Genomic DNA, 21,595 nt, shown 5'->3' on the forward strand with positions numbered 1-21,595 from the left:
AGAGACCTGGACTCTCTGCAGGCCTAAGAAGGCCTGATAGTCTGGGGGTGCTGGTTACCAGCAGAGGAAGGAGCTGGGGAAGCCTCGGGGCCTGCCAGGAAGCCAGGCTGACTGCATGGGGCGAGGGATGGGAAGTCCAGCTTGAGAGCGCCTGCTGGGTTGCCTGGGGACAGGACTGGGGCCCAGGCAGCCTCCTCAGCCCATCAGGAGAGCTCAGAGGCTGGGGGTGGGGGCTTCAGCAGCGGGGAGGCATTTTCGTCCTGCCTCGGGGCTTTCATTTCACCCTATCGTGTCTGAGTGGGGAGTGAGGAAGGACAAGAGAGTGCACATTATAGTAAAACGTTTTAAATTTGGGTCTAACTAATTAGTATTCATGTTGGAAAGGACAGGGCTGCTTTGTACTAGTATACGTGTTGGAAGATTTAATGAGCAGGTGAATAAGCACCTGAGACTTGGGAAGAAGATAAGGTCCTGGAGGAAGACACAATTTGTCCCCATCTTTCACATGCAAATGGCTGTTCTTCTCCAGAGCAATTTCACCTTTTGGTTAAAGTCGACCCCACTCGAAGGCAATATTTGTTGTCTAACTCATTACTGACCAGGCTGAAATGTAATAGTATTCTATAGTTGAGGATTTTGCTAATTCTTATTTGGATACTCTACCAATTGCTTTCCATTTGTGAAATTAGACCTATTTATCATCATAAAAAATAATCTATTGTACGCTGACTGGACATGTAGTCATGACACACAAAAAAAAACTACATAAATATGATTTAACCCCTGAGGAGAGATCCTCTGCTAGGGGACGAGTAAGTAAAGCAGCTTTGGAGTGTGTGTGAGTGTGTGTGTGAGTGTGTGTGTGTATGTGTGTGTTCAGGGACAACAGCATCACTGGCCACGTGCCTTGGCTCTGCCAGAGGCCACAGCTGCAAGGGCAAGTAGGCTAGGTCCTGGGGTGATGCATCGTGTGACAGGTCAACAGGAACCAGCACGTCATTCTCCTGAGCCCAGGCAGACTGTGGGGATGGAGCGGGAGGCTGAGGATCTGGCTTCTCTTTGCCCATGGTCTCCACCCCTTCATGCCCAACCTTGACCACCAAACACAAAACAAAAGAAAATACACGAAACTCAATCTGCCTTAGATCCACTTTTAAAAGATCAGAAGGAGAAAAAAAAAAATCTATGGTTAGTGGAGGATTTATGAAGCAACTACCCATTCTGTGCAGAAGTACACATAATCTCCAAACCATAATCCCTGCCCTTAAAAGTCTTCGGTGTGTTTCAGAGATAGCACAGTGCCTAGCCCAGGGCTGCATATTAGGGAGAAACTCATAATTAGGAAATGATAATAAAAAGAACCAACAAAAATTAAAATGTTATGCTACTGTATGAATTACACAATCATATAACTTATTATAGAATTTATTATATAATCATATGTCATTATTATATAATTTATTATATAATCATATGTCATTATTCTACCGAACATGCTGCTCCCCTAGGAGGTGCCAGGCCCAGATCAAGCAGCATAGGACCTCCTGGAGGAACCCCAAACCCTGTACCAAAGACCCCCTGGCCCACCTACCCCAGGGCACCGATTCTGAGGTGCTTTTCTAACTGGGGGCTGTGGGGACATTCTTACCCTCCCAGGCTGACTGACACTACATGGCTCCTGTCACCCCAAGGCCTCCCTGTACCAGTCCTCTCAGCGTGGCCTGCCTCTCCCCAGCTTTCTTCAAAGCCTCAGCCCTGCAATCCTCACCTGGTCTCCCACACTGAGAACCTCGGTGTCAGGGTGGGAAGGGGTCCTCAATGTTACCTCCTCCTGCAGGCCCTCACCTCTCACCCTGAATGTGCCCCCGAGAGGTTGCCTTGTTTTGCCATCAGAGCCCCAAGTGATGACAATGTGAGTTATTTCCTCGTGGGAGTGACCTCTCTACACCCCAGGGGTCAGATTTGTTGGGCCTCTCCACAGCCTCTGCCCTTCGGGGAAGAACAGTGGTACTGGCGTGGGGACATACAGAGCACCTGTCTTTTCCCCTCTGCATGTGTCAACTAGAGCTGTTTACAACAGCCCTGCTTGCTACTCAGGGTACCCTTCAAAGTGCCATCCAACCAGCAACACCAGCCTGTTGGACATGCAGAATTTTGACCCCTGCCCAGACCTACCAAATTGGACTCTGTATTTTAAGAAAATCACAGCTGATCTGTGTGCACATGAAAGGTTGAGAGACACCATTTTACAGAACCAACCCAGGGGAGAGACAGCGCCCCTTGGCCACCTGTCAGTGGAACGTTCTCGAGGCCCTTGCATGAGGAAACCCAAGGTCGTTCACCATCCCACTGCAGGCAGGTGAGCTAATGGAAAGGAAATGGTGTTTGGAGGGGGAGGATATGGGTTCAAGTTCTAGTTTTGCCACATACTCCCACATTTCACTTCTCTGAGCCTCAGGTTCTCCATATGGGACACAGGGGTAATAATTATACCAACCTCACAAAGTTGTTGCAAGAATCAGATGAGATAAAATATCTGATGAAAGTGCCTTGCTCCAAGTAAAGAGGGGTACAGATGTTAAAAGCATGTGAGCTCATACAAAGTCATGCACATGGTACAGAGTTTGAAGCCAGGGCACCCAAGGGCAGCAACAGGTAGGTCCTGACAAGTTCATCTGGGGCACAGAGGGAAATTCAGACACAGCTTTGGATCTGGTAGAAACTGAGCCAGGAACCAGGCTCAGGAATTTAACTTCTCCCAAATCTCCAGTTTTGTAAGCCAAGTCATGGCAAAGGAATCGCGGTCTTCTAATTGTACTTTAAAATCTCTTAAGCTGTAGGTGGTGGCTTTTTTGTCCTGTTCATAGCTGGGCAAGGGTGGGATTATGGGGAATCAAAGGATAAAGATGGGAATTACAGGTCAAGTAGGGACCAGGGGTGAGGATGTGCCAAGATTTCAGAGGCCTCTTCTCCAGGTTGTCTTGCTTAAAGCATTTGTGTCATGTGCTCCCCAGAGCAGACAGCGTGTACAGATACCCTTAGGATCCAAGTTTGGTAAGGCTAGTAAAAATATTAGAGCTCGCCTAACTTCCTTATTTTACAGTTAACAAAATTGAGATTAGTTACTTGTCCTAATGGCAAACGAGGTAGAACCCAGGTCCTCACAACTCATCCAGGGCACCAGGTGCTTTCCCCAGGGGGTCCCGCTCCATTCAAGCACTTAGGCGCTCCCAGGGGAAGAAGGATGAAGTGGTGATGGGCTGGTGAGAGGAGTCTCCTGGGACAGCTTTATGGAGGGGAGGCATCTTTGAGTTGGGCTCTACAGAGGGGAGGGTCTTATCTGGGATCCAACCCTCCTAGGCCCTCTTTGCTGTGATAAAGACAGGGTATTGGGAGGGGTAAGGGCAGAGAACAACTGACATATTTGTCATACTCTAGAAAGATGGAGCCTGACATACAATTCACTTCACTCAGGAGAGCCTGGGTGTAGAGTAGGGAGATCTGTGTGCCCAAGACGAAGGAGTTTCTTAGGATGTCCCAGAACAAATTGGGGGAGCTGTTTGGCCCGGCCTGAGGGTGCCTGCTGGAAAGAGGTGAAAGAGAAGGTGAGCTGAGAATGTGGGGCTGGAATTCCCACCTGCGAACTTTAGACTTGAGCAGCAAAGGCAGAGAGAGTGACAACTTAGTCGTGATTCTAGTAGCTTAAATTGTCGTCTACTAAGGCCAAGTGCAGCATGAAGAATAAAAATATGAGTAAGTCCTCCAAATCCAGAGGAAAATTAGATATGTGCTTAATCACATATGAAACTGTGAGTGATGCCTCCTCTAAAGGAGAAACATATTGCCATGGAAAGACAAGTCAAAGAAGCGAGAGATTCTTGCTGGATGTAGACTTGGTGAGTGGCAGGAAGTAGAATCTGAGCTGGGTTTTGAAGGCTGGATTGGGTTTTGATGGGAGGGGCTGAGGTAGGTGAAGGACATTCCCAAGGAGAGGACATGTGTGGCAGTAAGTACGTAGCTTATTCTGTCGTACAGGGGGTTCTGGGGATCAGACAACAGCTCGAAGGTGCACTGTGCACTCCTGCTGGAAGTATAAGTTTACACGTGATCCCAGGTCTGGGTTTTATCCTCAGGCTGTGGGGAACCATCGAAGGTTTTAGAACAAGAACATGACAGAGATTAGAGCTAGCAGGTCAACACAGGCTTGTTCTCAACCATCTGCGTGAAGGGGAGTCGTGCCCCTTAGGTATTACTAACTAACGTCTCACAACCTCCACTCGCAGGAAGTTCTCTCTAACGTCTCACACAAAGCTCTCTCCTGAGATCCTGATGCCTTCTGTGCCTTGTGACTCTGTCAAACAGAGAGTTCCACTGGGTTCTAAGTAGACACTACCCATGAGAAAGTGAAGGAAAATGATAAATCACTCTGAGATTAAAAGATTACCCAAATACTTGGACCTTATTCCAAGAACTATCCAGGAAAAGAAACATAACTTAAATAAGATTATTTCTTATGGAAGGAAAAAAAGAAAAAAGAAAACTCCTGTGCTGGGCAGGTGTTCAAGGAGGAGGAGGGGGAAGTGAAGGATGAGGAGGCGGAAGAGTAGCAAGGAAGAAGTGAGGGAAGAAGATGGGGAGGGAAAGAGTCGTGTTCTGAGTTATGTTACATCTCCCCAAAGGGGGTGTGCAAGTCCTGACCCCCAGCACCTGTGACTGTGACCTTACTTGGAAGTAGGGTCTCGGCAGTTGTAATTAATTTAAGGATCTCAAGATGTGATCATCCTGAATGTCAGGTGGCTCCCAAATCCTATGACTGGTGTCTTTATAAGAGAAATCGGAGAGGAATTTGACATATGCAGGCGAGGGATGAAGGCTACCTGCATGTAGAAGCAGAGATTGGAGTCATGCTTCCACAAGCCAGGGAATGCCAGGAGCCACCGGAACCTGAAAGAGACAAGGAAGGCTTCTCCCCGAGGGCCTCCAGAGTGAGCATGGCTGTCTCCTTTAGGCCTGACACACACACACACACACACACACACACACACACACACACACACACACGGCAGCGGCACTGCTGGCAGACCAGTCCACCGGGAAGCCTGTAAACTCCCTGCCATGGGTGTGAGACGGGCGCGCACGAAACACATGAACAAACGCTACCTGGCTCTGCAGAAGGAGACAACAACCACAGCCTACACAGTGACCGAGGGGCAGCTGCTTACGCTCTGAGCACACAGAGCCGTGGGACAGAGGGAAGGAGGAGGCACAGAACACAGGGGGTACTGCCCCCCGCCCCGCAGGGCAGGGGATGCACCTCTGCTCTCGGGTAGGTTGGGGCTAGTGGAAATGGAAGCCCTACTTGAAAGGATCGCTTATAGATTCCAAGCAGTTTTGTCACTGGTGACCACAGATAATTAGGAGCTGCATCCAGCACTACTTCACAAGCCTCGAGCTGAAAGCCTCCTGTTCAGGTTCTAACCCGAGAGAAATGTCAGAATGGAATTAGGAAGTGCTTAACCACAAAGCCCAGGATGAAAACCCTGGCAGCTTCCCAGACGCCTTCACACGCCGCCTTATAGTGAAACGAAGCCACTCTGCTGCTGGGCTCGTCTGGCCTTGAGGCGAAGGACTGGGGAACGGCGCGTGGCCTGCAAGCCCTTCCCTGGGTTTCTCTCCCAGCCCGGCTCCCGGTTTGGGGTTAGCAAAGGGATCTGCCTCCCTGGGCAAGGAGCTGGGCTGTGCAGAGCAGACACGAGGTCCTCTCTTCAGTGAATGGTATTTGCAGCATCCACTCGGCCTCTTGAAACGCTCCAGTCACCGTAGCCTCTGCCTTTGTTGTTCAGTCCCCTCTCTTTCCCTGAACCCAGTTCTTTCCCCAGATCCTCACCGTCCGAGAACAAAGGAACGTGGCTTCCACGGAGAGCAAATTTCCTGAGTCCTCTCCAGAGCCGAGTTGAAAATCAACCAGAGACCGTGTCGAAGGAAAGCAGCACCCTTCACGCCTCCTGAGTCTTCTATCGTTTCTTTCGTGAAATAAGGTTCAATGAAATTCCTGTGGCGAAATTCTTCCCAGTGCTTGAGTGGGGAGACCTCAGAGAGGCCAGGCTGCCAGCTACTGCGCGGCCTGCCGCTAGCCGTGGGGCCCTCGGGGCTATAATTTCCTTCGTCAGGATTTTCAGCATTTTTTTTTTTAAATTGGGATATAACTGACAGATAACATTCTATTAATTTCAGGGATATCACATAATAATTAAACATTTGCATATATTGCGAAGTGATCACCACGATAATAAGTGCATTAACTTCCCTCACCGAGGATTTTTAGTATTCTGTGCCATGTCCTAACTCTGCAGGTGATCTCTTCTTTTTCCATATTATTCTTCCATTCCCTGCCATCTGTCATAGGATGTGTCTCATGTCTGGGGAAGCCTCCCCCGACTACAGTCACGGGGACCCCACTTTGCTTCTCTATTCACCCAGATGGTTAGAGGTCCAGCAGGGTTAGGATGCACCATCACACCTCGCCAACAGCACGCACCAAATGTACAATGAGCTCCAGCCTGAGGAGTGCTGGATTTGAGGTGCTATAACACGCACAACTATCCTCTATTAAAAATTCTCACTCTGTGAACCAGGAGGTATCTTCATGTCTAAGCATTTATAAGGAGTGTGCTGGGAAATACAGCAGAATTCAGGAGCTGCTGCAAATAGATCTCCAAGGGATAGACACCACCTTCAGCATGCTGCCTGTAGCCAGGGGCTTTTTAAAAATTAAATCTGTCCCGAAAGATATTCTGGCTCTTGCTACTACAGGCAGCCCAGGGACAGTCAGGTAGATGCAAAAGCCTGGAGTGAAAGGTTTGAGGCGCTGCTGGGTCCCTATAACACTGCCAAGTACCTTGGGAATGAGGGTGGAAGAGGCAGGAAGCTCACGCTGGCCTCTGGAGGGCATCACATTCATTCACTTGTCCTTGGGGTCGCCAGACACCTCCAGAAAAGGAGAATCCCAAAGCTGCCCAACCCTGTAAGTCTGGGACAAATTCCCTCCTGGAGCCTTCGGGCTACCTCTTCTTAAGTAAAATCGGATTCGCATATTCCCTCTCTGACGTTAAGGCCTCTCCACAGCCCTGGCCATGGTATGGGTCATCACCTGACCCTGCAGCAGCCTGCCCAGCTGCAAATCTCTGGTCAAACTGACCACCCAAGTGCCAGCTGAAGGTCATTCCTCTGGCCTCTCATGATGGGCTGAAACAAATTGCTGCTCTGACTGTTCCTGCCACAGACCATTAACAAGGTTTTATACCCCCTCCGCGGGACCAGAGTGGACCCATATGCAAATGAGAAACTTGCAAAAGAGGATCTCTCTGCCTTATTTCCCTCCATCCTTGGATAAGGTAACTTGTCTGCATCTCCTTCCCCCATCTCTGAACAAACAGCGGACCCTCCAATGCCATCAGCTATCTAGCTCTGCGGTGCTGGGGAGGTCCAGATACCCTTAGACAGCGGCCAAAGGCCTGCTCTGTAACGGAATCATACAGGAGACAGGCAGGGCAGGCTGCAGCCTCCAAAGCCACTGTCTGGCTGACATCCTCCTCCAAGGGAACTGAGGGTGTATGAGCCAGGGCTGCTATCCTCGGATCAGTGAAGCAGGGCCTCATTTCGAACAGGGGCACAAAAGCAAGAATATGGTCTTGGCAATTGCCAGACTTGGGATCAAATTCTAGCTCCAATTCGCTTACTGGATCTAGGAAAATTACTTAACCTCATTGGGCCTCAGTTCCTGAGCTCCTAAATGAGATAATAATGCATATAAAGGCTTTAGCATATACACTGCACTCAATAAATGCAGTTGATGATGATGATGATGATGATGATGGATGATTTTATGCTGGCATCAGACCTCTATACCCAGGGCTTGAGGAAGAGAAAAGGGGGAAGGGGTGGTATGGGATACAGGGGCAAAGCTTCGGAGGGAGAAATAGAGTAGGTCTCTACAGATAACCATCTTATAGTCAAGGCTTTTAAATTTTATAGGAATAATGAGAGGGAGGGACATGACCAATATCAGCTGATGGACTTGCATGTTCATTTGTTGGTTGGTTGACTGGTTGGTTGATCAGCGGGTTCGTTTGCTCATTCATTCATTCATTTATTCATTCATTCAATTACTAAAAGCTTATTTTATACCAAACTCCAAGAGAGCCGATCAGGCAAACAAGGCCCAGCCCTTCTGGAACTTCTAGACTGCAAAAAAGACATACGGTGAACAGTGACTTGGAAGTAAAATGACAGCTACAAAGAAACTGACTAATGCTATTAGATCAATAGACAAGGGGCTTCACTACACTAGAGAGATTAAAGAGAAGCTATGTGAAGTCAGGGCCCCACTGTGGATTCAGAATTTCACTCTAGAAGTCTGTTAAGTACAGGCAGGACATGACCATTAAGTGACACTAGTAACAAGTAAATTGCAAAATTTTTAGTGAGAAGCACCAAAACTTGATGGGCCTGTGACACTCATTAAAACAGAAACTGTCTGCATGGATGTCTGAGCTGCGATGGCTTTTGTGTATGAGCTTTAGATGCACATGTTCAAAGCCCCCTTGGAGGGGTTGAACTAACATACACTTCCATTAATCTATCATCATAGAAGGTAGTTATTATTATGACAGGCAGCCTGGGTTCAAATCCTGACTCTTCACTTATAAAAGCACAGGCTAGAATGAAAACCTCCATGACTCACCAGCAGAATTATAAGGACATGCTCAAAACCAACAAGCAAATTTTTAAGAGTGCAAGGAGCACTTTGATGGGAACAAGGAGACACAGAAACATGGCAGATGAGCCAGGAACATGAAATTTGACGGAGCCAATAAAAGAATGAGAAAGTAACTTGCAAGAAGGGACTCTGAAGCCAGGGAGAAAACATCCTTCACAGCCTTCTATTAGCACATGAGGACAAAGGCCTCTCCGACAACGTAAGGCTGACTGCTCAGTAGAGAATGGATGCGCTAGCGGGCACCTGGGCGCAGGCAGGGGAACATTGAGTTCAGGAGGATGTTCGGACAGCAGGGAGACTGGGTCTGAGATCTTGCACAGACAAGACCTGTCCACTCTACAAGTCACTGACTATTTGGACCACGAGAGATGTTAGAGAACACAGTTCCTGTTTCCTAAAGATGTTCTGCAAAACACCGGCTCTGAGAGATGTTATAATAGATCATAGAGACTGATCAGTATGATTCGAAAAAGTGTTGAGGGGCCAAATACATGTAAGAAACATTGGACTAAACACCTAAGTCATCGAGAAGCTCACTGGGGACCGAGCCCATGATCTGGGACTCATTAGCACCACCCTATTTATTATGAGTCAAACACATGCTTCTGAGAAAATATTAGGAAGGTGCATTACCACCAAAGGGCTGCCTTGGCCTCACAGTCTTCTAAACTAGGTCAGATCTTTTCTACCTTTTGGTGAACACACTGTGTGACAGTACATCAAGGCTGATAAGATACACTACAACTTCCTTCCCTTAGCACCTCCTCCACACCGGACTCTACTGTTCCCTCCATGCACTCTGTCGTAAGAGGAAATCAGATCTGTGTGAGTCTCACAGCACCATTCTTTACCAAACCCGACTGATGAATCACCTGGTCCTCTGTGCTACTCGAGGGGCCCAGGCACAGATCTTGGAATCATCTGTAGGAGAAATTTCTAGGTGTTAAAATTCAGCCTCTACTCCCCTTAAAAATGTTTAGCACCTGATGGGGTCTCTGCATTGCCAGAAGAGCTAAGCTCATCGAGAAGAGTAATGACAGCAACACATACAGCGAGAACTTGCTATGTCAAAGCTCCCTTCCAAGGTGCTATTACTGCCCCTATTTTATAAATGAATAAATTGGAGCCCAGAGAGGTTAGGTAACTGGCCAAAGGTCATGAAGGAGAGCCTGGATTTAAACCTAAGTACTCTGACTCCAGAGGCCACATTTTTAACCTCCACTCCCTACTGCCTCCATATGATTATTCTAGGAGCCAAACTGTCACGGCTCCTGCTCTCCTTTGCTCTGCTGCTGCCATCCCCGTGGATAACAGGGGACTAACTCAATTGTGCACCTGCTACACTAAGGCTCTGCCTGACACGTGATCATCCTTCCCCAAGGCTACCCTTTGGGTAGAAAGTATGACTCAACAGGAGGGGAATAGCTGTACTTGTTCAATCTCCCCCCTCTCCGGCCTCCCAGCTAGCAAGTGGCTGAGCCCAGATGTGAAGACCTAGCTTTAAAGCCTACACTCATTCCAGAACTTCATTGTTTCCTTAAAAATGGCCAGATGTACAGCCTGACCACCTGCAGTTGAAGTTGATTTATACATAATGAAGCATGGAACGCTTGCATTATCTCCCACCCCTGGGACCATGATAGGGTTCTCTTATGTTTTGGGGTACTAGGGATGATCTCTTTGGATCTATGGAAGGCTGCACAGATCCCAACATCACTCCCTGATCCCCTTGAGGAAAAAGAGACTCGGCTTTGATTTATATTTTGTTGTCCTGAAAGAATTATGATCTTATCACTCACAGTGTTTGTTCCCTTTCCCCACTCCTATTCCAACACCTCGATTTTATAACCTTTAGGGCTTGACAGTCTATTAGATGATTTTTAATTCCATAGAAGCCCTCACTATGGAGGGATGACAAGGAAAATATGGCCTATGTAGAGATCATTTTTAAAACTTAGGCTGTGATGATTCAATGGGGAAGGAGATAGATTTCTAAGACCTGGCTTTGGGGGTCTCTCTTTCCATCTTATCAACCTTCCACAAGAATTTGTTCAGGGAGAAAACGGAAAGGCTTTCCAATGCCACTTATAAGCAGATCTCTCTCTGAGCCTCCACGATTTGATCTTCTCTTCTCCAGAATAAAATTCCCTTTGGTTAAGTGGGCTAGAAATACACATATAGTATTCAAGATAGTTCACCATGGCAGACTCGGTTTTAGAAAACAGGCATTATGAGGCCTCCGCTTTGAAAGCACCAGTAGCTATAGTCCCAGCTCCCTCCCAAACTCACTAGGTTGGGGTCTTATCAAGCTAAGGAACCATCTCTGAACAAATTAATATAAGCAAACGCTGTGCAAAAAATACTCAAATACACAACAACATTAGCTTTAAAAATAAAGGCCCACACACAGAGAATGAGAACCATCCTCCCAATTACCTACATGCCAATTATCCCATGCACTGACTGCTGTGAATTAACTAACTGCTTGTCTGCAGTACACCATTTAATTGTGGTACATTTTCCCTACTGTCCGCAGATGAGCAGGACACATCCCTAGGCAGCACCTGGGAGTAAAACCTCATCTCTGGTTGAAAGGTAAGTAGAGCCCAAGTGAAACACTAATTAAAGATCTAGTTATAGGCCAAGGAGAGTAAAGCATGAACTCAGACCTCCAATGGTAGAGGAGGCAGAAGGTGAAGGGAAGGGACAGGCAGTAGGAGGAGAAGGAAACAAATAGTATTTATTGAATGGTTCCTACAGGTACGATGTCACTTTTAATTTTTGCTGTTCTACTATATGTGATCTTCTCAATACACCTAAGTAGGAGGAACTTTTATTAGACCCTTGTTAGAGATGGAAAAACTAAGGCTTAAAATAGTTCAGTTACTTGCTCAAGGCCACAGTGTTGGTCCTTAGCCTCAGAGCTGGTGGTCTTTCCAGTAACTTACTAATACCACGGGCAGGTTAGCCTGCTGCCTAACCAAAGTGAGAGCATCCCAGCACACCCAGCAACGGCGTGCTTATCTCTAAGAGGGAAAACTCCCCACGTCTCTCAACCTGGGCTATTACTGTGATTTTGCTGTAAAAGTTTCTCAGTGTGCTGGGAGGTAGAGAATGCCATTGGAGATATTCTGGAGTCAACCTATACCACCTTTGAAAAGTCAACAGACTGGGAGAAAGTGGGAGCCAGAATCCCCACATGGGAATAGCTGAGAGCCATACACAACGGAGGCCAAACACAGGACATGATGCTGCTTAGCAGGAGAGGGGCACATGCAGGGTCTGGAATCCACCACTTATCAGCTGGGCGACCTTGGAAAGTGATTCTCTTCTCCACAGGGTCCTGTTTTATTCCCTCGAGAAATGGGGTTGCTTCTGTAGTGTCATGAGGCTGTACCGAGGATTTAATAGGCTGCCAGAAAACACATGCTGACATTGTGACGTAGCTTGCACAGTATCTGGAGTTGGTAATAATGTTACTTTTAATAGTGTGCAAAACTCTGCAGATAGAAGATCATCCCGGGCCTGGAGGAAAATGCCAGGCGAGCCTGGCGCCCTGGAGAGCCCAGGGTCTGGGATGAGGAAGGCCCCGCTTCTCCTAATTTTCATGGAAAACTACATGCCACCTCCCTCGGAAGAAACAGAACACTGCGCTTTCCTCTTGGCAAAACCCTGACTTCCTGGTGACTGACTTGAGATGTCAGAACAGCCTAATCTTGCCCTCCATAAATGGAACTGGTCAAATTAGTGGGTGAGTGCGGATCTCTCCACCAGCAGAAGATAAAAACGACAGTGAGGCCAGCACCACGTCCACTTGCCAGATCACCTGGCCCGTCTTTTGCTGCAAGAGGTGCAGAGAAGCCTGGAATAAAAATCTACCCAACAGAATATTCAGAAGAGTGAGTACCCCATATAAACAAATAAGACTCAGCCTTCTTTTTATTTTCCAAAAGCACAAGATAAAAAAAATAGAGTGAAATAGGGTGTCAAGTGGGTAAAACAAAGTCACAATTACCCACAACTTAACTAAGTGCATACTATGTGCTAGACCCTGTGTGTAAGAGCTTCGCAAGTATTATTTAATCTTCACAATTATCCTACAAGGTGGAACTTTTCATCATCTCCATTTTATAAATGAGGAAGCATTGGCAACTTGCAGAAGCACTAAGTGGCAGAGACGGGATGCAGACAGAGGTCTCCTCTGGCTCAGAGGCCACAGGCAAGGAAAACCAAAGGTCCAAATGCTGGATTGGTCTCCAGGTTCTGCCTCCTTCATCCTCGCCTGTGACCTCAAGGGTCTTTGGGGAAAACAGAGGAAGACAACAGGTCCCTTCCTGAGTTGAGTCCCAAAGGCAGTGCTGATAGCTGAGTGGTGCTCACACACATGAGTTTAGGGATAAAAAGATGAGGCTTAGAATACAGAGGCCAAGCTAGGTCATGAAGCTGTGAGAAGCAGAAGGCGGCCTGGTCAACGAGTTGTTTTTGGCTCCAATTCTTTCATTACTAACCCAGCTCTGTGAACTTCTTATAAAATGTCATGTTTGTGAAATGATGGTGGTAGAGAAATGGGTGGCATCGAGGCACCTTCCAGCTCAGAGTTGGTGCTGTGCACTGGAACAGGTCTACGAGATCAAACAATTTCACAAACCGAAGTCAAAGGAACTATGTTCGCAGGAATCTTTGCAAATAACACGCTCGATTTTGCCAAGATAGAAGCAGCCACAAGAATATACTTCACTTTGCCAGAAAAATATAGCTACAAGGATAATTCATGCATGTAATGTTCTTTCTTGTCTCCTATGCCCTGTGTAACTGTGAATTCATTCTCAGAAACACAATGAGAGAATACAATGGCCATACCAAAATGACAAGCCTCTTTTTTCCAAGAGAGAGAATGGCTACCTCTTTATATAAAGGATCTCACTAAAATTCTCTTGCATCCATACCAGACTCATTGGCATTGGAGACTGGAAGGAAATTTGAAGGTCAACTGATTGGATTCTTTACTGGGTGCCTAAGTCCCTGAGGGGTATCTAAGGGACCTAAATACCTTCAGGACATAAAACCTGATAGCACTCAAAGCTGCCTACTGTATTCATTGGGCAGCTCAGATCTTTTCCTAGGTTTTCTTATACTGTTTGCAGCTTTGATTCTTCCTCTGCACCTTGTGGCCATACAGACCATACCTACTGCTGCTGCACATCAGCCCATCAAAACTATGGCCCCAGAGTCTTCTCTTCCACAGAGCCGTCAATCATTCTGGACTCACAAAAACAATCTGACCACCGAGGTGCTGTTGTTTTTGTTGTCATCCTTGTTTTTTAAGACAGATCTGATCCACAATTATTCCAAGATGATTACTCCTCCAAATAACCCAAACTGCACATTTTTTTTCAACCTATATTATCAGCAAGACTGAAAGCTGATTATAATCAACTTGCTTTCATAAAAAGAAGTAAATCAAAAAATAGCATTTAAAGACTCTACTTGACTAAGTGGATTCCAGAGTTGTGAGATGTTTGAGGGGACGGATAGTACATGGCCATCTGAGTCGATACTGCCTTAATGAGAACATTTACACATTCGCACAATTGTAAAGTTTCCTTGCCCTCTCCATTTTGGTGACCGATACTACTACTGTAAATGTATTTGGTTTTTTGCAGTTCACAGGGTGTCACTATGTTGGAGTACTATCTAAGTTTAAAGAAGTCATAAACAGCATTTATTACCTTGGTAAAACAACAACAACAACAACAAACAAACAAACAAACAACCAAACAAACAAAAAACGTGACCAGCAAGCTTATCCATGTTTTCAGATAAGCAAGGAAGAACTGCCAATGCTCTCTTCTCCACCACTGCCCATTCCCCTCAGGAATTTAAACGACCAGCTTTCAAACCACAGAACCATAAAAATCATCCGGGCACAATCTCACACTTTATGATGTGGAAACTGAGGCCTGGAGGTCCCATTGCTTCCTCCCTGTCATCCCCAAATGTTAATTAATTGTACTGGGTTAAGCACTAGGACACCAAGTCATCAAGTCTTTGCCCTCCCAGGTCTCTGAGCAGAGACTCACAAGGCAGAGAAATTCACAATATTTAAAATAGGTGGAAGCATATCGTTGAGGTCAACCAATGACGGACATTTGGAACCTTGTACAAAGGACTTGGAAGACAAAAGGCTGTTTCCTTTCTTTGTGCCTTGCTCAAACTGCCCCTCCAACTGGAACACCTGCTCCCTCTCTTTTTTGGAATATTCATCCTTTAAGACTCAGCTTAGGTACCGCCCACGGATACTTTCTCCCCAAACCCTCTCCCTTTTAGCTGCCCTCCTTTATGCTCTGACAATCACACTCACTGTACTTAGTTAGCATCATGTGCTACACTATCCTTCCTGTGACGATCTTCTCTAGTAGACTTTAGGTTCCTGGAGATAGGGACTGAGTGTTATTCAGTTTTATACATCTATCTAGTTCGGTTGGCATGTCCTGGGTTTGATGAATGCACAAATAACCATTTCAGTAGAATCTTAGGAGTTAACAGGTATTTGTCACGCACAGAAGAAAAAAGAATTCTCAGCCCAAGAAGGTGCATGCAGAGGTACAGTGCTCTGAAAGGGGGTGGCACGCCTGCAGACCTGTGTGAGGTTCTCACGATGGGCCATCAGGGTGGCAGAGGTAGCCGTGGAAACAGTAACCGAGATTGGGGCTTGGCAGTTAAGTTTGAGCCGGAGGTGAAAAACCATGTAAGCCATGCTGAAGTGTTCAGACACTATCCTGTAGTCAGGGTGGGAGCAAAGAAACTTCACGGAGGGGAATGGCATGATCCACTTAGTTTTTAAGGTCATGCAGGTGGCCAAAAGAGAAAGCACTGCACTGAGGACAGACGCAAGGCAGGCGGGGGTCGGGGGGTATGCATTTGGAGCCTGCTGCACAATCCAAGACATAGGGAGGGTCTGTAATGGGCGTGTTGTATCCCAAGAGCTCAAGGAGACCCCTGAAGGTGGAAGCACAGTGTGGACTCAGGTCTGAGAGCCTAGGTGGAAACGACAGGATCTGATGAGTAACCTGAGGTGTGAGATGGAGAAAAGAAGCATCGACGAGGGTGCCAGGGTATCTAGCTCGGAACCTCAGGGTGATACACACCATGTTAACAGGGACAGAGGCCATGAGAAGGGGAACAGTTTGGAAGGAAAGATTATGAGGTCATTTTTGGAAAGATTCTTCTGACAATCCTTCCAGATGATTTTTGCAGGGCCAGAGCTACCTTGTTACTGATTTAACTAAGAGATAAAGTGCCAAGAATATACAATGGGATAAAGACAGTCTCTTCAATAAACGATGTTGGGAAAATTAGACAGATACATACAAAAAAAAAAAAGAAAGGAGGAGGAGGAGGAGGGGGGAGGGAGGGAGGAAGAAGAAGGAGGAGGGAGGAGGAGGAGGAGGAGGGAGGAGGGAGGAAGAAGGCTAAGTCACTGCCCCACCTTCTTACACTGTATACAAGAATAGACTCACAATGGATTAAAGACTTAAATGTAAGACCCGCAACCATAAAACTTCTAGAGAAAAACATAAGCAGTAAACTCTGATATTGCTAACAGTAATTTCTCTTTGGATATATCTCCCTGGGCAAAGGAAATAAAAGAAAAAAAATAAACAATTGAGTCTACATCAAACTAAAAAGTGTCTGTACAGCAAAGGAAACCATCAACAAAACAAAAAGACAACCAAATGATTAGGAGAAGATATTCACTAATGATACATCTGATAAGAGGTTAATACTCAAAATATATAAAGAACTCAGAGAACTCAACAACCAAAAAAACAAACAATTCAATTAAAAAATGGGCAGAAGATCTGAACAGATGCTTCTCCAAAGAGGAAATACAGATGGCCAACAAAATATAAAAAGATGTTCAAGGTCACTAATCATCAGAGAAATGCAAATTAAAACCACAATGTGATATCACTTGACACCTGTCAGAATGGCTATCAATAAATCAAAGAACAACAAGTGTTGGCGAAGATGAGGAGAAAAGGGAACCCTCATACATTGTTGGTGGGATTGCAAATTGGTATAGACACTATGGAAAACAGCCTGGAGGTTTCTCAAAAAATTAAGAATGGATATACCTTTTGACACAGCAATTGCACTTCTAGGTATTTATCCAAGGAAAACCAAAACAATAATTCGTAAAGATCTATGCACCCCAATATTCATGGCAGCACAATTTACAATAGCCAAGATATGGAAGGAAGCTAAATTCCCATCAACAGACAAGTGGATAAAGAAGTCATGGTTCATATATACAATGGAATATTACTCGGCCATTAAAAAAATGAAATCCTACCATTTGCAATGACATGGATGGACCTGGAGGTTATTATGCTGAGTGAAATAAATCAGACAGAGAAAGATAAATGTCATATGATTTCACTTACATGTGGAATCTAAGGAACAAAAAGAACAAACTAATAAAAAACAGACACACAAATATAGAGGACAATTTGATGACAGACGGGGGAAGGGAGGTTGGGGAACTGGGAGAATGGGGTGAAGGGTTAAAAAAGTACAAATTAGTAGTTGACAGATGGTCTCAGGGATGGGGAGCACACATAGGGAATGCAGTTAGCGTTAATATGATGGCTCGGTAGAAAACCAGAGGAGAAAAGGAACAATTTAAGGAGATTGTTTTATAAACTATACAAATGTCTAACCAATGTATTGTATACTTGAAACTAATAAAATAAAAAAATAAAATAAAACAAAATAAGAGATAAAGTGCAAGAAGATCAATCACAAAAACCTAGAGTATAAGACAAATATTTTAATTCTCACAGAGTCAGATAGAGCAATTCTGATGATTTGAGGGTGCAAGAAACAACTTCAGATGAGAAATTTTTTGGTTGTTAAAACTAATATTTCCTAACCAGTCATGTACAAAAATTGGCAATTGTATACAAAATATTCCGTAGGCCAATCAGACACTTTATCTTTCTTAATTTCTCGACTCAACTAAATCATTCTCCTTTCTAAAAAAAAAAAAAAAAAAAAAAAAAGAAAGTCCTCACACCACTAAGTGAGTCCTAGTCATCAGGGAGAATTCAGTTTACATTAATTAAGCGATCCCACTCAGCCATTTATTGACTAATGACCTCATGTTTTACTCATCTTTTCAAAATGCTAGAAGGTCTAGATATTGCCGGCAGAAAAGCCCAGAGATATACTCATGAACAAATTTCTTCTGAACCAGAATTGATCCATCTTTTAATCTAGAAACATTCCTCTCTCCCTCATTTTATAGCAAAAGCTCTGAAGAGCAAGCAATAAACAGAACCCCTGTAGACCCAATTGCTCCACTTAAATAAACAGCGGAAGGACTTTCCTGGCCCGCGTGGTTATCTTAAGTGCACAGGGACTGCTCTTGGTAGAGAAGAAACTGAAACTGCCAGCTCACCCTCTTCCTCAGGTTGTAGGTGAGAATGAGGTTCCGGGAGAAGGAGTGGGAGAAGGCCGTGTAGAATTCCAGCACTTTCTGCAGGGCGTCCCGTTTAATCACATGCAGGTCACAGTAGGTCAAGGCCCTAACGTTGGCACAGGACTGGGCGAGGGTGGCTTCCTTCCAGAACACATCTCCAAACACATCTCCTTTCCCTAAGGAGAGAAAGCGGTGGTAAGGAAAGTGTAGGGGCGGGAAGCGTCCGGCCATCCTCCGGGCTGGCTTCCCGCTGCGTCCCTGGATTGCCGTCCGTTCGGCATTCTGCAGCCTGGGCTCAGAAAAGGGCAATAAGGATTTTAATTTGAACCTCAACAACATGCAGTTTAAGAAACTTGAAAATACCACACAATACACGTCAAGTTGTAACCAGCACCTTTGGGATCATTCACGTCACCGCGGAACATCCTAACCGAAATGGGAACCCCTCCTTTTATTCTTTATCACTCCCATTTTTGCAAAATACCTATCACCTGCGAATATAATCTGTAATTATATTTATTTGTTTGCTTGTTTATTGCGTGTCTCCCAACATGAGAGTTCACGTGTTTTTATCCTTCCACATAACACATAGTAGGAGTTCTGTCTATACGTACAGTCAGAAGGGAAGTGAGGAAGGAAGACAAACTGTGGGTCCCCATTAATAACGGAGAGGTCCCCATTAAATTAGGCTGTCAAGGGGAGGGTGTGGACTCTTCACTGGAGCCGAAGAGCAGGCGCGATCTCTGTTTAGGATGGTTCACCTGGAAGAATTCGGGCAAGAGTGAAGTCCATCCCTTCCCATGTCCTTTTCACAGCCCCGACGTTCATGTTTATATGGTGCCCCAATCCTCACCCTCTCTCCCACGCCTCCTTCCATGCTCCTCACCCTTGCCGAATGCCCTCTTGGTAGTATAAAGATATGGGCCCTACACAAATGGCATCTCTAGGATCCTCCATGCCTAGCATTCCATAAGAGTATCTTTCATGTCAATAGACTTATCTCACATAGCCATATTCTGGATCAAACTTCTATCGATCTCCTCCAAATATCTGCTTCATACCTAGGGATATCCTTCCGACCTTTCCCAGGGACCAACATTTTAACATATGTCTAATGCAAAGCCAAATCCCTTCCTGGCACAGCCTCTGGTTATAAAAAATGTTGTTTATCTTGCCTCTAAATTTTCAGCACAGATAAACACAAACTTGAATCCCCAGGGAGCCGGAGAGGAGTACGCAGGGGGAAGAAGCAATGCTACAAGGGTAAAAAGTACCTCTGACAACCCTCAGCCCCTGCATCCAGTTCAGCCACACTCCACAGCTGGAACTGTGACTCAGTATGATTAACAGGACTAAGGATCGATTAGACTTTCAAGCATCTATCCAGAACTTAACCTTTTCTCAAACACCCAAAAGTGTGATTCATGGGCACAGCCTTCTTTGAGCACATGTGAACTGAAAAACAGGTGTAGTGGGCATATTACTGCACAGTTCTCTATGTGTTTGTGAAATAATGTACAGTTCTAATTTATGGTTTTACTGACTCAATATGAGTAAGAAACATGCTTGCAGGAGCTCTTAGGTAAATATGCCTTGAAAACTGTGCTATTTAAATTCCCTTACCAGGTATGTGATTTAAGCATCTGTGATATGAGTGGGCTAATTTAGGGCTGGGGCCAGTGGATGGGACTGTTTCTCTCTGCGGGAAGCTACCTGGCTCCCATGGAGACAGGCACATTCAGTGTGTGCTCCCTAGTATTGAGTTCTACCCAACAAGACTGGCCAATTCATTCATACACATGAATTATTCCATAACCTCCCTACCCTGCACCACGATGTCTTTCGCCTTTCATATTTATGTGATTGTATTCCTTTAGAGAATGCTCTTCTTCTGACACACATTATGATATCAAAAAACAGACCCCACATGTATACTGCAACTCATCAAACAGCAAAGCCTAATTCCCTTCTCCTTGGATCTGGACTGACTTCAGTCCCTTGCCTTGACCAATAAAATGTGGCAGAAGTGATGTTCTGGAATTGTGAGGCAAGGTCATGGGAAGCCTTGCAGCTTCTGCCTGGGTTTCTGGGAACACTTACTCGGCAGATGCCCCCTCCTGGAACCCAACTACCATGTTTTGAGAGGAACAAGCCACACAAGAGGTCACGTAAACGTGCTCTGGTGGACAGCCCAGCTGAGCTCTCAGCTGACAGCTAGCCTGTGGCAGTCATGTAAATGAGCCCTCTTGGTCACCTATCCCAGTGGAGCCGTCAGCTGCAGTCCCAGCCAACACTGGACTGCAACCACATACAGGATGCTCTAGTGAGAACCGACCAGCTAAATGCAGGGGTGGTTTGTTAAACAGACATAGATAACCAGAACATGCACAATCATAAATTCTAGGCTGAGAGGCTCATGAGAAATTGCTTAATAGGTTACCTAACATTTCAGCAGAACACCATAAATAGTCCCAGCTCTGAGCTGGTACCCCACTTTCTACCCTGAAAGAATGAGGCAAGAAAGAGCAAGGAGCGGCTCTAACAGGAGCAGATTTTCCTGTGTAATCATTTTGAATAACAATGAGAAATGCAGAATTTACATAACTTGCCATCTCCTATTGGGATATAGTGGGGTATAGCTGAGCCAGAACTACTGTGAGTTGAAGTGCATTGGTAATCTTGCCTGATTCTTAATAAAATTACTTCATTTAAACAAGATCTAACATATGAGCATTATACTTCTCAAACGAATTTGGGAATCATTTTTCTAATTTTGAAAGAACCCATAAAGTAAAATAACAGCTCCTCATGTGTGTTTGACATATGAATTTATCTGTAAAAATTCAGTTTATAAACAACTCTTTAGGGGCATACCTATTGTTAAAAACAAAGTGCAAGCCTATTGTGGTTGAAACATACCATGAAATAAATAAGTGCATCTTTAAAAAGGCCAACATTCCCATTGTAAAAATGTTTTCCAATCAAAGGTTTTGACAGAAAAATAAGTGGAGGGTAGATCTTACCACAAAAAGCATTTCATGCTAAGATAATCGTAATTAATCTGTAGGGTCTAGGAAGTGTCAGTGTTGTCATGATTTGGATCTGATTTTCAATTCAAATTGAAAATTATATAATCTTTCTTTTCTGTTAAGGCTGTATTTTTGGTATAAATTATGTTAGTAAGATTTAAGAATGTGGTATTGGAGGACCTGCCAGATTCAAAACAAAACCAAGACTATTCCAGCAAGTGAGAAATGTATTTATGACACGCACAACTTGGGAAAACTGTCAAAGGGAAAGATACCGAGCATTTGGCGGGCTTCTTGTAAATT

General features: G+C 45.2%; 1 protein-coding gene across 3 annotated transcripts in view; it reads right to left on the reverse strand.

Moving 5' to 3' along the window:
* The window catches only part of KCNH1 (potassium voltage-gated channel subfamily H member 1), a 308,541-nt gene that overhangs the window by 58,244 nt on the left and 228,702 nt on the right, over window positions 1-21,595 (reverse strand). For all 3 annotated transcript variants that reach the window (XM_039881126.1, XM_039881125.1, XM_039881127.1), the window contains one exon: window positions 18,243-18,439. In XM_039881126.1, the coding sequence (XP_039737060.1) occupies window positions 18,243-18,439 (197 nt within the window). The remainder of the gene's footprint in view (window positions 1-18,242; window positions 18,440-21,595) is intronic.

Source organism: Pteropus medius, unplaced genomic scaffold, assembly GCF_902729225.1.
Source record: "Pteropus medius unplaced genomic scaffold, Ma_sr-lr_union100, whole genome shotgun sequence".
In the NCBI taxonomy this organism is placed as follows: Eukaryota; Metazoa; Chordata; class Mammalia; order Chiroptera; family Pteropodidae; genus Pteropus; species Pteropus medius.